General features: G+C 53.2%; 1 protein-coding gene across 3 annotated transcripts; it reads right to left on the reverse strand.

Annotated features, from left to right (window-relative positions):
* Positions 1-7,526: 7,526 nt before the first annotated feature.
* NOL12 (nucleolar protein 12) lies at positions 7,527-12,159 on the reverse strand. 3 transcript variants are annotated; one of them, XM_003419842.4, is made up of 6 exons: positions 11,999-12,159; positions 10,028-10,133; positions 9,742-9,790; positions 9,104-9,246; positions 8,560-8,651; positions 7,527-8,130 (listed from the first exon to the last, which is right to left on the reverse strand). In XM_003419842.4, exons 1-6 carry the CDS (start codon positions 12,079-12,081, stop codon positions 7,965-7,967), a joined length of 639 nt encoding a protein of 212 aa, XP_003419890.1. In that variant the 5' UTR covers positions 12,082-12,159; the 3' UTR covers positions 7,527-7,964. The 3 variants fall into 3 exon arrangements, with proteins under 3 accessions (XP_003419890.1, XP_064139646.1, XP_064139645.1); XM_064283576.1 differs by lacking the exon at positions 11,999-12,159 and adding an exon at positions 10,781-11,970 and having other exon boundaries at positions 8,560-8,648; XM_064283575.1 differs by lacking the exon at positions 11,999-12,159 and adding an exon at positions 10,781-11,963.
* Positions 12,160-13,536: the final 1,377 nt, after the last annotated feature.

Below are 13,536 nucleotides of genomic sequence, written 5' to 3' on the forward strand. Positions count from 1 at the left end.
GGGGCGGCCATCTCCAGGTCATTCCCTGCTCCCGTGGCGGAGGGAGTGCGCATCTGTCGCGCCCAGCCTAGGCGGTTCTTTCCCAGGCCGGACACAAAAAGGAGCATCGCTCCGGACGGAGAACGCTGCTCATTTTCCCGGGGGCTGGGGGTGAGGTGGAGGTTCTGCTCCACGTTCGCCTCGCTTTCCCATTCCCTCCACCCCCAACGTGCAGACCCTTTCTCTAAAGTGCACTTTAGACGTGAATGTAGTAATGAAAAACCTTAGAGGATACGCGTGCCCCACCCAGAGAAAGGACCCCTGGACCTCTGCAGCCAGCCAGCCAGCCGGTCCCGCCCCGTATCCTTTGCCGCCCTGTCCTCCCAGTCCTCATTTTTCCGCCGCCCGATACGAACCTCGGCTCGGGTTTCCACGCACTGGGGTGCCGGGTGGGAGGCGGGGGTCACGGCCTCTTTATTTTAACAATGAATCAAAACGTTACCCGGGAGGGGAACGGGAAACCACGCCCCTGATGCGCTCGCATAGGCTCTCTCTAGGTGCTTCATTTGCATGGAGGCTGTGGGATTGGGCAATTCGACGACAAGGGGCGGGGCCGATGAGGGCGGGTCCCAGACGCCTCCTGAGCGCGGGACCCGCAGCACGTTTAGCCTGGCCGCTCCCCGGTCAGGGTCCCCAGGGGACCCTTGAGAGGACTGGCACTGGCAGATTTCGCCTCCGGTGGAGATCAATTTCCCTGATCTTTTTCCCCTAGGTTCAGCCCGCTTCCTCATGCTTGCCACAGTCCACTAGACTACCTTTAACTCAGACCTTGGGCTAGAGACTTCACCCTTCTGTGCCTCAGTTTCCTTATCTATAAAATGAGATAGTAATAGCTATTAAATCTATTAAATGGGGATTGCTGTTAGTTGCCATCGAGTTGGCTCTGACTCATGGCAACTTTATGTATAAAAGGAAACGCTGCCAGGCGGGTCCTGAGCCATCTTCGTCATCCTTGGTCCGTCTGAGTCCATGGTTGTAGGTATTGTGTCACCCCAGCTCATGGAGGGTTCCCCCTGTTTTATATGTTGCCCTCTGCTTTACCAAGCATGATGTCTTTTTCCTGATAACATGTCCAAGTCTCGCCATCCTTGCTTCTAAGGAGTATTCTGGTTGTATTTCTGCTCAGACTGATGCGTCCTTCTGGCAGTCCAAAATATGGCACCTGCTTATAGCGTTGCTGTGAGGACGAAATGAAATCATACAAAGTAAGAAGTGCATTCCAACAGTTTGGGCATCTAGTAAGCGCAGAATGCACGTGCAGGACTAAAACTACACAGGGTAAGCACGGACTTACTTGTGCTTCCTTACTAATCTGTAGTGAACAATTTTACGTTTTTTCACCACATCAAAGATTCTGCTTCTAGGTATGGCTGGCATCTCTCTCCACCCCACAGCACCTTCCTACAGAATCAAAGCCTCTTTTCAAATCCACAATCCCTGACAGGGACAGAGTACCTAGAAAGCAAGGTAAGCATGGACTTATTTGTGCTTATTTACTAATGTGTTTCACATGTTTTTCACCACATCAACAGTCTTTGCTCTAGTTTCCTACTCCAGAGAGTTTTTACTTTTGTCCAGGTTGATTGACATTTCCTGGGTAAGCTATAAACAAGTACAGTTTGATATTTTTTGTCTGGCCCTTGGCTGCAGCCTGCCCTGTGATTGGTATGCACCTTGCAGGGATTGGTCAATATACTATGCAAATGAAGTGACTATAGCATACTATGCAAATGAAGTGTCTGTGGCCTATCCAGAGGGGATTGGTCAGTTTGTCCGCAGTGGGAGGACCCTGCCTTGAAATCGATGAGGAGTTTGTGTATATATGCAGCCAATGCCACAGAGATTTTTCAAACCCAAAGCAGGAAGAAGCAGAAAGGGCAAAAGGCAAGAGAGAAGCAACAAGAAAAGGGGCAAGGAACCTTCTAAAAGAGCTGTAACATGGGTCAAGGGTTATAACACTGAAGGTGATGATAGGCGTGGAATGGGCTCTGAGGCAGAGTTGGCAGTGACCGATGGCAGAGCCAAGAGGAACCTGTCCTCAGAGGTACGAGAGGAGGTTTGCATGGCTTTGAGGGGGTGTGCATGGCAGAGAGAAGGGGCAAGAGGAGCTGAGCACACTGTCCTGCACTCAAGAGCGGAGGGATGTGCTCTCCTCTTTGGGGTAGCCGTCCAGACTACCTGCATGCTTCCTGATCCTCATCCCCAGTTGTACCCTGTTACTTCCTTAATAAACCACGTAACTGCAACAGATTATCAAACTCAGAAGTACAGCATGCTGTGGGAAGAACTCCTAGTATCAGAATTGGTAAAAAGGTTGGAGAGTGGTGGTATATCTGACTGAGATGGGCAGCTGCTGGGAGGAGCTAAGCCGCCATTTTCCCTCCGGCCTCAGTGCAACTTCACCGACCTGATGACATCAGCACCATCACAGGAGCTGTGCCCCAATCCTGATGGGCCACGCTCCTGAACACGCCCGGAAGAGCCCACCCCACTTTCCTCCCCACGTAAACCCCCTGTGCCTGCAGATTGGGGAGTCCTGTCGGCAACGCAGGTCCCAGTGTGCTCCCTTGCTTGGCCAACCAAATAGTTTTCTTCTTTCACTTTCACCTGGCTGGTGTCTCAGTGTCATGCTTAGCGAGACCTGGAGGACTGGAAACATGACCTCCACCTCGCAAGGCTCAGCTTTATGCTGATGGAGACTCTGATTATCCCTCCTGAAGTTAGATTCTGATGCTACTACTACTACTATTTTACCGTAAAACCTCAAACCAAATTTGTTGCTGTGGAGTCGATTCCGATTCATAGTCAGGAGTTTTACAGTAAAGGAGGGATAATAAAACATACATACTGTAAAAATGGCGCCAGGTGTAAAAATGGCACGCGGAGATGCCTGACCTCCCCTCACCGCACAACGGGGCAGGAGAATCATTGTCAGCACAACCAGCTCAAGGCCAACTCCTCCGAGGCAGAGCTCAGACATACCTCCTCTCTCCAACCTTTCTACCAGTTCTAACACTGACTGTCCCTCCCATGGCACTCTCTACTTCTCTGCTGGGTCCAACAATTTGTTGCAATGGACACACGGAACTCACAGACCCTACTCAGTTAAACCATTTACTAGGGAAGAGGTTGTAATTCAGGATCAGGGACAACTCAGGATACATTTCTTCGATCAGGACAGCCACTTCGCAGCCGTACCACAGGCAGGCCTCTCTCTGGCCTTTGGCCCCTCAGTTCAGCCTCCGCCCTGCCTGGACAAGTGTTAGAAAGCTCTTTCGCTCTAACAGTAAGTGCTCAGGGGCACCCCAGTCCTCCAGCAAGTCTCCTGCCTCAAGTCACTCAGCTTTGTTGCTCCCTGGGCTGGGAAGCCCATCCTGCAGTCTCCTGCTGGTTTCCTGGTTCTGCTGCCAGCATTTCCCTGCTGCTGCTTCTCACTGTCTCTCACCATCTCAGGGGTTACAGCTCTCCGTCTCCTGGTTCTAGGAGGTTCTCAGGGCAGGGATCCTGAGTCCAAAGAATACACTCCACTCCTACCACTTCTTTCTTAGTGGTAGTCAGGTCTCCCTCTGCTCTGGGATTGGTTCTTTTAACCTTAGTGGAATGGGAACACTGACCAATCACCTCCTTAGGGTTCCATACACCTTATTTGCATGGCCACACCCCCACAAGAGTGCCATGCACCTTATTTGCATTCTTAGCAACCCCATTGGTGGGCCACAAGTATCTTCTTTGCATAGTCCTACCCAATCATTGTGTGAGAGTCATAAAGACTATGCTGTTGTTATGTTGCTATGTGCAATCAAGTCAGTTCCAACTCATAGCGACAAAACATTGCCGGGTCCTGTGCCACCCTCAAAATAGTTGTTTGGTTTGAGCCCATTGTTGCAGCCACTGTGTCAATCCATCTCATTGAGAGTCTTTCTCTTTTTCACTGACCCCCTACAAAACCAATGCTAGAAGAGCCCTATTAAGTAATTCACTGAACCACACATACCCATAGGAGTATTATGAAGCTTGGATAAGGTAAGTGGAGCCAGAGCCTGTCCCAGAGGCAGTGCGGGGGTGAGGTGGAAGCTCAGTTTGAGTTTGCCGCGCAGGGGATGGCCCCGCCCCTCTACCCCTGGCCCTCACCCATCAGTAAAACCTGGAGCTGCCTCAGGGTGGCACTCCTGAAGGTTCATCAAATCCTTATGGGCCCCGACTTTATCAGTTGTGTGTGCTGAAGAGACATCGGCAAACAAAAACTTTCATGGTGCTTACTTACATTCTTACCAGTGGAGAGAAAAGACCCCAAACGAGAAATACGCAAATATGGAGTGTGCTGGCTGGTGATAGGTGCTAAGGAGAAAAATGAAGCAGGGAAGGGGGCTGGAAGTGGGAGGTGTTAAATTTTAAATCAGCGTAGTCTTGGTGACTCCCACACAATGATTGGGTGGGACTATGCAAAAGAAGATACTTGTGGCCCACCAAGTATCTTCTTGCTAAGAATGCAAATAAGGTGCGTGGTATTCAGTCTCACCGAGATGGTGACATTTGGGCAAAGGCCTGAAGGAGACGAGGAAGAGCCTGCAGACCCCTGAGGGAAGAGTGTTTCAGGCAGCAGGCACAGCAAGCGCAGGTGCCCTGAGGCAGGAGCCCGCCTGGTGTGTTTGAGAAACAGGAGGCCAGGTGACTAGTGGAGGGAGGCCCGAGGGGAAGTCAATGGGGCCAGGTTGGTGGGTGGGCCTGAGTGTTCTCCCTCGCTCTGGAGATGAGTGGGGCCCCTCAAGAGCATGGGAAGATGGTGGGTAGGTGGGCAGCAGACTCCATCCTGGAAGGAGAGAGAATGAGAAGACAGAGAAGGGGTTATTAAACCCTCGACCTCATGTGTCTCCTCCATGAGATGTGAGGACGGTGTCTTAGCCATGAGAAGGTGACTTTTGGTGTTGCTTAACCATTCCAAAGGAGCCCTGGTGGTGCAGTGGTTAAGCACTCTGCTACTAACCATAAGGTTGGTGGTTCAAACCCACCAGCTGCTCCACAGGACCAGGCAATCTGCTTTCATAGATTGCAGCTAGGAAACCCTATGGAGCGGTTTTACTGTCTGACAGGATCACTATGAGTTGGAATCGACTGGAAGACAATGGGTGAGGTGGGGTGTAACCTCTCGAGACTGTTTTCTGGAAGCAGCCAAAGGTGTGTTAGCGAAGAGCAAAGGTGACTGTTGGAAGAAGCCCCTCCGCCCCTTGTTCTTGGGGAGATGGTGGTAGTGAGGGTGGTTGAGGCCAGACAAGGGGCTCTTAGTCCTAATAGCTCCTCTTTTTCCCAAAAGGACCAGGTGGCCCTCCCTGCACACACATTAGTGTGTGACACAGTGAAGGGCAGCTGTCATTATCACCACCTTACGGAAGGGAAACTCAAGGCTCAAGCAAGTTGCCCAGAGCCACTCAGTTACTTGATGACAGTGTGATGCTGCAGGGCTAGGGGTGTAAAGGTTGCAGCCAGGGCAATCACCACTTGTCACCATTCATCTCAGCCTCACCCTCCTCCTGCCCCCTGAAGATCCCATGCTTGCTCACCTCCACACCTTTGCTCATGCTGTGCCCTCTGGCTGGAACACCCCCTTCAGAGATGGGGGAAAGGATTGCGGATAGTGCGGTCTCACCACCCAGTAAGTCTAAGCCAAGGGCAAGTCACTCACCCCACCCACAGGCCTGCTGGAGAGTCAAATGTTCTGGGCAGGCCTGTGGTGGCAGGGAGCAGGGGCCAACGGGTCAGTCTCTAAAGAGGGCAGCTGGCTGGCTCTAGCCTATCCGACCCTATTAAGTGGTGACCCAATGCAGACAGGTCTGCCTTTTTACTGGAGAAGACAGAAATCTGAACTTTGATAGGAAATCTCAAGATTTTTTAATATTGCAATTAAGTCAAAATATCTTTGAAGTTTTGAGTCAAGCCAAACTCATCTCCTGGCCTTCTCTACTCTATGCAAAGTACCTCTGAAACAGTCACCGCAACAGATTTTCACTTCCTTAGTTCTGACTCAAATATAATCCCCTCTAGGAAGACCTCCCGGGCCTCCCCTCCCTTAAGGGCCCACTCCACTGGCACCTTGTGCAGGACTTGCAAGGCTCCTGGGGCACCTTTCACATTGTGGATCATTTGAGTGGCACCTCCTGGAGGTCATACTCTGATCTCAGAGCCTGGGTTTCCTTGGGGTTGTTCATCTAGTCTGGCAGGGTTAATACATGTACCTGGGATGTGGCCTGGGCCCCTCTACCCTCTGGATCCTTCCCTGGGGATGTTCGTGTCCAGCCAGAGGCCACGACAGTTTAAATCCCAGCTCCAGCTGAGGTGGTGAAGCCTTGTTCAATGCACTTCTCCCTGCTCTGTGCCCCGCCCTGGACTTGGATAGGTGTCTGTCCTCTAACACTTGAAGCCCCTGAGCTCCAGGGGGACCTCCGTATGTCTGTGTCCTCCAGATGTGAGGACCATGTATTATTAGCCACGAGAGGATGCCTCTGACATTGGTTCTCCAGGGAATCGATTCCTCCACTCCTGATCCTCACATTGGCCAAATCACTGTGACTCAATCTTCCTGGTTTGTTGGAAGAACTGACGGCATACACGGGAGGAAGCGGATGAGAATTTAATACTTGTAAACATTACATATTGTAAATGGAAGCTGTAAATGACCCCATGTCATTGGAGATGGGTGACAGAACCTGGGTCAGATGTGAGCTGATGGCAGCAGTTGTGAGCACCGCTGAAGGTGCACCCAGGGAGTGCCAGTGCTATGGGAAGTTCATACCCGTGGTCTCATTTAAGGAATCAGACCCAGAGGTCAGCACTGCAAGGTGCTCACCCATTGGACATGGCAGAGCCCAGATTCAAGGCTTGCTGTGTTTGCTAATTCCCAGGGCTCAGCCCTGCTCATACTCACTGGGGTCTGGGTGGGCAGGGCCCACATGTGATGCATTGAGTTGAGTTCCAGAATCACCTGAAGAGCTCTGCCTCAGACCACACCCTCTGTCAGGCATGGAGGCAGCCAAGCAGGGTGAGTCACCCCACCCTAAGCACAGGGGAAGGCAGTGGGCAGTAGGAAGAGCAGAAGGAAGCTGAGGGGCCTTCAGGGCAGTGAGGCAGAGCCTCCTTCTGGGTCACTCACAAGCTGGGACAAGAAGGGAGCAGGCTGGTTTTCACTGGCTGCGAAGCCACACTTGAAGATCTGAAAGGAGTCTAGAGCAATGGCGGTCTCTGCCGGCACACCTCCTGGCTCCTGATAAGCCTGCCCTGAAGGCTACACTGTTACACAAACTGAAACAGATCTTCTCTAAAAAGTAAGGCTGAACTGCTCCTTCTTTGTTAGGCTCCATCTGGGAGCTTCTGGAAGCCTAGGGAAGCTGCAGCTTGGGGCTGGGGAGGGCTCCAGAACTCACCTGCTTCCACCCCTTCAACTCAGCTAAGGAGACTGACGAGACCAACAAGCGACCGACCCAAAGTCTCAGCCAGTTGAGGGCAGAGCTGGCACTGGTCACTGCTACCCACCCTGGCCTGGTGCCTGCTCCTCGGACCAGCAGGTGGGCTCTGGATCTACCAATGGTTACGCTTATACTACAGGGAAAATTGCTGGAGAATAAGGAAGGACCCACTACCCCCTAACCATCTCTACATCCCAGAAGCCTACTCCTGACTCACAGAACCAAGGCCGGGGTGAACAAACCACAAACGGATGTAGCTTCACAACCTGATGAGTGCTGGGAGAGGGGCAGACATATGGGACACGCCCCAAGGTTGGCTCCAAAGGGTGGTCCTCAGGCAGAGGCAACTTGCCCCCTGAGGGGTCCTAGCATTCCACCCTTGGGCCGTGGAGTCACTACCTAGGAGAGCCAAGGGGAGACAGGACAGGTCCTGGCAGTGGAAGCTTGGGTGCGGCCTGGTTCTCAGGCTCACTCCCTGCTGTGTCGGGCTTTGCCTGTCAGCCGGCGGCGCTGGGTTTTGCTGGTGCGAGTGGCACTCAGGGGCTTCTTAGCTGAGTCCTGGGCCCGTCGGGGGTGTTTCTTCTTGACCTTTTTACGCCTGTGTGCATGCAGTGATGCTGTGAGGGAGGAGATCCTGTGGGAGGGTGGAAGGCTGGTGAGGCCAGGGCCTCAGTTCACCCTGGGGAGCAGGGCAGTGGAGGGAGGCTGGGTTGGGGGTGACTGACAGCCAGGGAAGGGGGTCATGACAGGGCCCGGATGCTGCAGCACCAAATTCATCCCTAAGCCGGCCTGCTCTGACCCCAGTGGGCCTGCCGGCTCCTCAGCTCATCAACAGAAAGGCCTTTCACCTGGGCACCAAGAGCACCTGGGGGTGGACCTTCTCAGAGGAGAAAGGACAGTGATGAGAGGCTGAGGACCACTCAAAGCAGAGCAGAGAGCTACTCTCGGTCCCACATCTGCCCCATGCCACCCACCACGGGTCAGTGGGAGATGGCTCCACAGGCCCAGTCACCAATGCCAGCCATGAGGAGAGGGACCATAGCAGAGGACAGGCAGGGCTCACCGTTGGGACAGCAGGGGGTCCTTGGACTTCCTGGGTAAGGCTTTGGTTGGCTTCTCCAAAGAGGACACCTCCTCCTCGGCCCCCGCCCCCTGCTAAAGCAGCACAGGAGAAAGGACTGTTCTAGAGTGGACGATCGGAGGCCTGGGTGGGCACCCTGAGCAATCAGCCTCTGTCACTAGGGATGTGATTTGTTACCTCACAGGCCTGGGACAGGGCGTACACCCCAGGAGAGCTGTTTCACCACCCTCCACTGCCACACCTATAGCAGGCACGCACTCCAGGCTGGGTGCCGTGTGGAGTGCTGTACGTGGATTAGCTACTTCCATCCCCACAGCAGCCCCGTGAGCCAGGTACTATGAACAACCCCTAATGTACTGACACTTGTCCAGCTCCTGTAGCCACTTGTGGTGGGGCCTCGGAAGCCATGCGGATTTTGTCCAGGCCCTGAAGGGGCCCGGTAGGGATGAGCCCCTTGCGCCAGAATCCCCAAGCCATGGACCAGCACTCAGCAGCCCCTTGACAAGCCAGCGTCACTGGGACTCACCTCAGGCGGGGGCAGCCCGAGCAGCCGGGCTCCTGAGAGGTCCAGGTCACTGATGGTGGTCACGGTGACTGTGTGGTTGGGATGGTCGTACTGCACCGACTCTGTCTTTGCCGTCACCAGCCGGTCCAGCTCGTCTGCCTCATCTGTGTGGGGTGGGCACAGACCTGGTCATCAACCCCAGGGCACAAGCAGCCGGGCTTCAGGCCCCCTCCCTGCCCTGGAGTGTGACAGCCTCGCCACTCTAGGGGAGGGCATCAGTGAAAAAACAGGTCCCAGAGCCTGGCCTGTGGCTGAAAGTAAGAGAGCTGCTCCTTCCTTCATGCTCCAGGGGGACCTTAGACCACTAGGTTCCCCCCTTGGACAGACCCTGCATGACACTGGAGCTGCCACCCCCAGTTCCTCCAGGCCCCAGAAACTGGGCTGTCTGCTCAGGATCAGTTTACCTGGAGCTTTAGGTCTCCTCCTGGTCTCTGAACCTCTCATACTTAAGAGGTGCCTGAGAACTCTTTGGCCCCCAAGCCACTACTAAGACCCTGAGAGCTGGGGCAGTTAGCCTCTGTGCAGCCCCCTCACCACAAAGGACAGATAACCTTACGTCTGCTGGCTCTTCTCCATGTCGGGTCAAGGATGGGACTTACCCAGAGCTTCCTCTCTCTCTGCCAACATCTTTAAGTACTCCTGGTGGCGCTGAAACCCAAAGGCAAGAGAACACTGTGAGTATGGCCTCTCAGCCCAACCCTGGGCAGGGACATTGCTCACCTCTAGGGGGAGTGGGACCATGGCTCAGAGGGCAAGACCAGGAGGAGATCACATCCTAAGCCCCAGGTATCTCTCCACCTGGATGAACTGCTCCCCAGTCCTGCCAACACCCCCCTTGCCCCTCAGCTACACACGGAGACTGCCTCCTGCCCTCCCCCTCCGCACCTCCTCCCGGAGCTTCTTCTGCTCTGCCTTCAGCCGCTGTTTGAGCTCCTCAATGGCTGCCTTCTTCCGCTCCACCTTCCGCTTGTGGAAGCCTGTCAGGTATTCCCTGTGAGAAGGAGGCAGGGCCAGTCAGCAAGGGCTGCAAGGAAAGAAGAGCTTGCTCCAGGCAGAGAAAAGCAGTCAACACTGCGCTCAGTACCATTTCAAAGATCTGCAGACATTAACTCACTTAATTCTCACACACACTGTGTAGTAGCTGTTGTTATTGTTAGGTGGCGTCAAGTCGACCCTACAGGACAGACTAGAACTGCCTCATAGGGTTTCCAAGGCCGTAACCTTTACGAGGGCACGTCGCCAAGTCTTTTCTCCTGCAGAGCCAGTGGTGGGTTCGAACCATCGACCTTTTGGTTAGTAGTCGAGTGCTACTCCCCATTTTACAAATGGGGACACTGAGGCACAGAGAAGCTAGGTTGCTTACCCAAAGTTGCAGAGAGTATAAGGTTAGGAGAAAGAGGAGGATGCTGCCTCTTTTCACTCAATACCCTCCAGAACTCTCAGCTTCAAGCAACTGGGCCAGGTGGTGGGCATAAGTTGTGGGCACACACAAAATAGGCAAAGGACCCTTTCCACGGCTCCATTACCCAGTGAATTAAATTATTAGCACGGCCTTCAAGGCCACCCTCACCCAGACCTCCAGAGACCCTCCACTAACCAACACCCCATTTGCCCAGGTCACCTGCAACCTTGTCTTACCTGGAGGGTCTGTTGATGCTCCTCTGGGGGCTTCCTGATGATGTCTCAGCATTTCCCCCATCTGATATCTCAAGAGCTACAGCTGCTAACACAAAGGCTGGCAGTTCTAATCTACCAGCTGCCATTGGAAAGCCTATGGGCCAGTTCTACTCTGTCCTGTAGGGTCACTATGAGTTGGAATCGACTCATCAGCAATGGATTTTTAACCAGTTTTATCTGATATCTTAAGGATCCCTGGTGGCACAATGGTTAAGTGCTCGGCAGCTAAACAAAAGGTCGGTGGTTCGAACCTACCAGCCACACCACAGGAGGAAGCCCTAGCGGTCTGCATCCATAAAGATTATTGCCTCGGAAACCCTACAGGGCAGTTCTACTTCTATACAGCCACTGTGAGTCAGAATCAATGCCGTGCCAACTTTTTTTTTTTTTTAATTTGATATCTGAAGTCCCTATGTGTGCAAACGATTAATGTGCTTGGATGCTATCCAAAAGGTTGGAGGTTTGAGTCCACCCAGAGGTGCCTTGGAAGAAAGGCCTGGCGATCTACTTCCAAAAAATCAGGCATTGAAAACCCTATGGAGCACAGTTCTACTCTGACACCCACGGTGTCATCATGAGTTGGAGGGAACTGGACTGCAACTGGGGTTATGTGACACCTGGCCTCTTCGTCTCCCTGGAGTCAGTTCCCATCCGTTCCAGCACCCAGCACTGGGCTTTCCGCTTATTCACTACCATGTGCCACGGTGGCACCCAGTCCCCCCATTTGAAGGACCAGACGCTAAAGTTCAGAAGCTCTGCTCCCTGGCTCGAGGCCCGGCACACTGCAGGAGCACAATAAACGTCTGGTGAAGGAATGAATGAACTTAAGCCATTCTCGTTTCATTCACTTATTCACTCATCAACAACGGCTAAAAGCCCTGGGCGGGGTTGTGGGGATCGAAGCCAACCCGAGTGCCCAGCTCTCGGTGTATACAGTAGGCGCTGGGCGGCTGGGGGGCGCCACGAAGGGTGGACCGAGAGCGGGGACGAGCCATTCGCGTCCGCACGGCTGGGGTCGGAAGCGGGCTCTTCCATTCCGCGACCGGATGGAAGTCGAAAAGGAGTCCAGAGCGCCCAGGGGGCGGGGCCGGAAGGGCCTCCACGTGGGCGTGGCGGCCCGGACCTGCGTTAGCCTTGCCGGTCGGCCGGAGAGGAACTCGATTTGGCCTTTCCACTCACCGCCTCTTATCCTCGTCGAAGCTGAGAACGAGCCGGGGCCGCCGATCGTCGCCATCTCGCTTCTTTTTCTTGTTGCGGCCCATAGCGGTGAGGCCTCCGGCGGCACAGCTCCCGCTTGCCCACACTACTTCCGGGTGCAGTGCTTTAGGCCTCCCGGACGCTCCTCTCAGCGAAGCTCCACAGTTCCGCCGCCAGGCCCCGCCTTTTAAAGGGGTCTCCCAGCCCGGCCTCAAGGGTGTAACGTGCGGGTCTCTACCTACTCTAAGAGGCCATATCCCACCTTCTCCTTAAACTAGTTTCTGTGAGAGCCAGGGCCCTTGGCCCCAGCACCTACTACGGTGCTTGGCTCAAAGTAGGTGCTCAATACAGAGTTGTTATTGAATGGCCAAAGAAAGCTGATTGTACACACACACACACACACACACACACACACACACGTCTCCAAAAGCGTGTCTCTGAAGGCAAACTGCCAGGATTCGAATCCTGGTACTCTGTACAGCTGCGTGGTCCTGAACCAGTTACTTATTTTTTTTTTTAATAATTTTTATTGTGCTTTAAGTGAAAGTTTACAAATCAAGTCACTCTCTCACACAAAAACCCATATACACCTTGCTACACACTCCCAGTTACTCTCCCCCTAATGAGACAGCCTGCTCTCTCCCTCCACTCTCTCTTTTCATGTCCTTTTCGCCAACTTCTAACCCCCTACACCCTCTCATCTCCCCTCCAGGCAGGAGATGCCAACATAGTCTCAAATGTCCACCTGATCCTAGAAGCTCACTCCTCACCAGCATCCCTCTTCAACCCATTGTCCAGTCCAATCCATGTCTGAAGAGTTGGCTTCGGGAAGGGTTCCTGTCCTGGGCCAACAGAAGGTCTGGGAGCCATGACCACCAGAGTCCTTCTAGTCTCAGTCAGACCATTAAGTCTGGTCTTTTTATGAGAATTTGGGGTCTGCATCCCATTGCTCTCCTGCTCCCTCAGGGGTTCTCTGTTGTGTTCCTTGTCAGGGCAGTCATCGGTTGTAGACAGGCACCATCTAGTTCTTCTGGTCTCAGAATGATGTAGTCGCTGGTTCATGTGGCCCTTTCTGTCTCTTGGGTTTGTAATCACCTTAGTCCTTGGTGTTCTTCATTCTCCTTTGCTCCAGGTGGGTAGAGACCAATTGATGCATCTTAGGTGGCTGCTTGCTAGCATTTAAGACCCCAGACGCCACTCTTCAAAGTGGGATGCAGAATGTTTTCTTAATAGATTTTATTATGCCAATTGACTTAGATGTCCCCTGAAGCCAAGGTCCCCAGACCCCTGCCCCTGCTATGCTGGCCTTTGAAGCATTCAGATTATTCAGGAAACTTCTTTGCTTTTGGTTTAGTCCAATTGTGCTGACCTCCCCTGTGTTGTGTGTTGTCTTTCCCTTCACCTAAAGTAGTTCTTATCTACTATCTAATATGTGAATACTCCTCTCTCTCGTAACCACAAAAGAATGTTTTCTTGTCAGTTTAAACTATTTCTCAAGTTCTTATAATAGTGGTCTTATA

Source organism: Loxodonta africana, chromosome 4 (genome assembly GCF_030014295.1).
Source record: "Loxodonta africana isolate mLoxAfr1 chromosome 4, mLoxAfr1.hap2, whole genome shotgun sequence".
In the NCBI taxonomy this organism is placed as follows: Eukaryota; Metazoa; Chordata; class Mammalia; order Proboscidea; family Elephantidae; genus Loxodonta; species Loxodonta africana.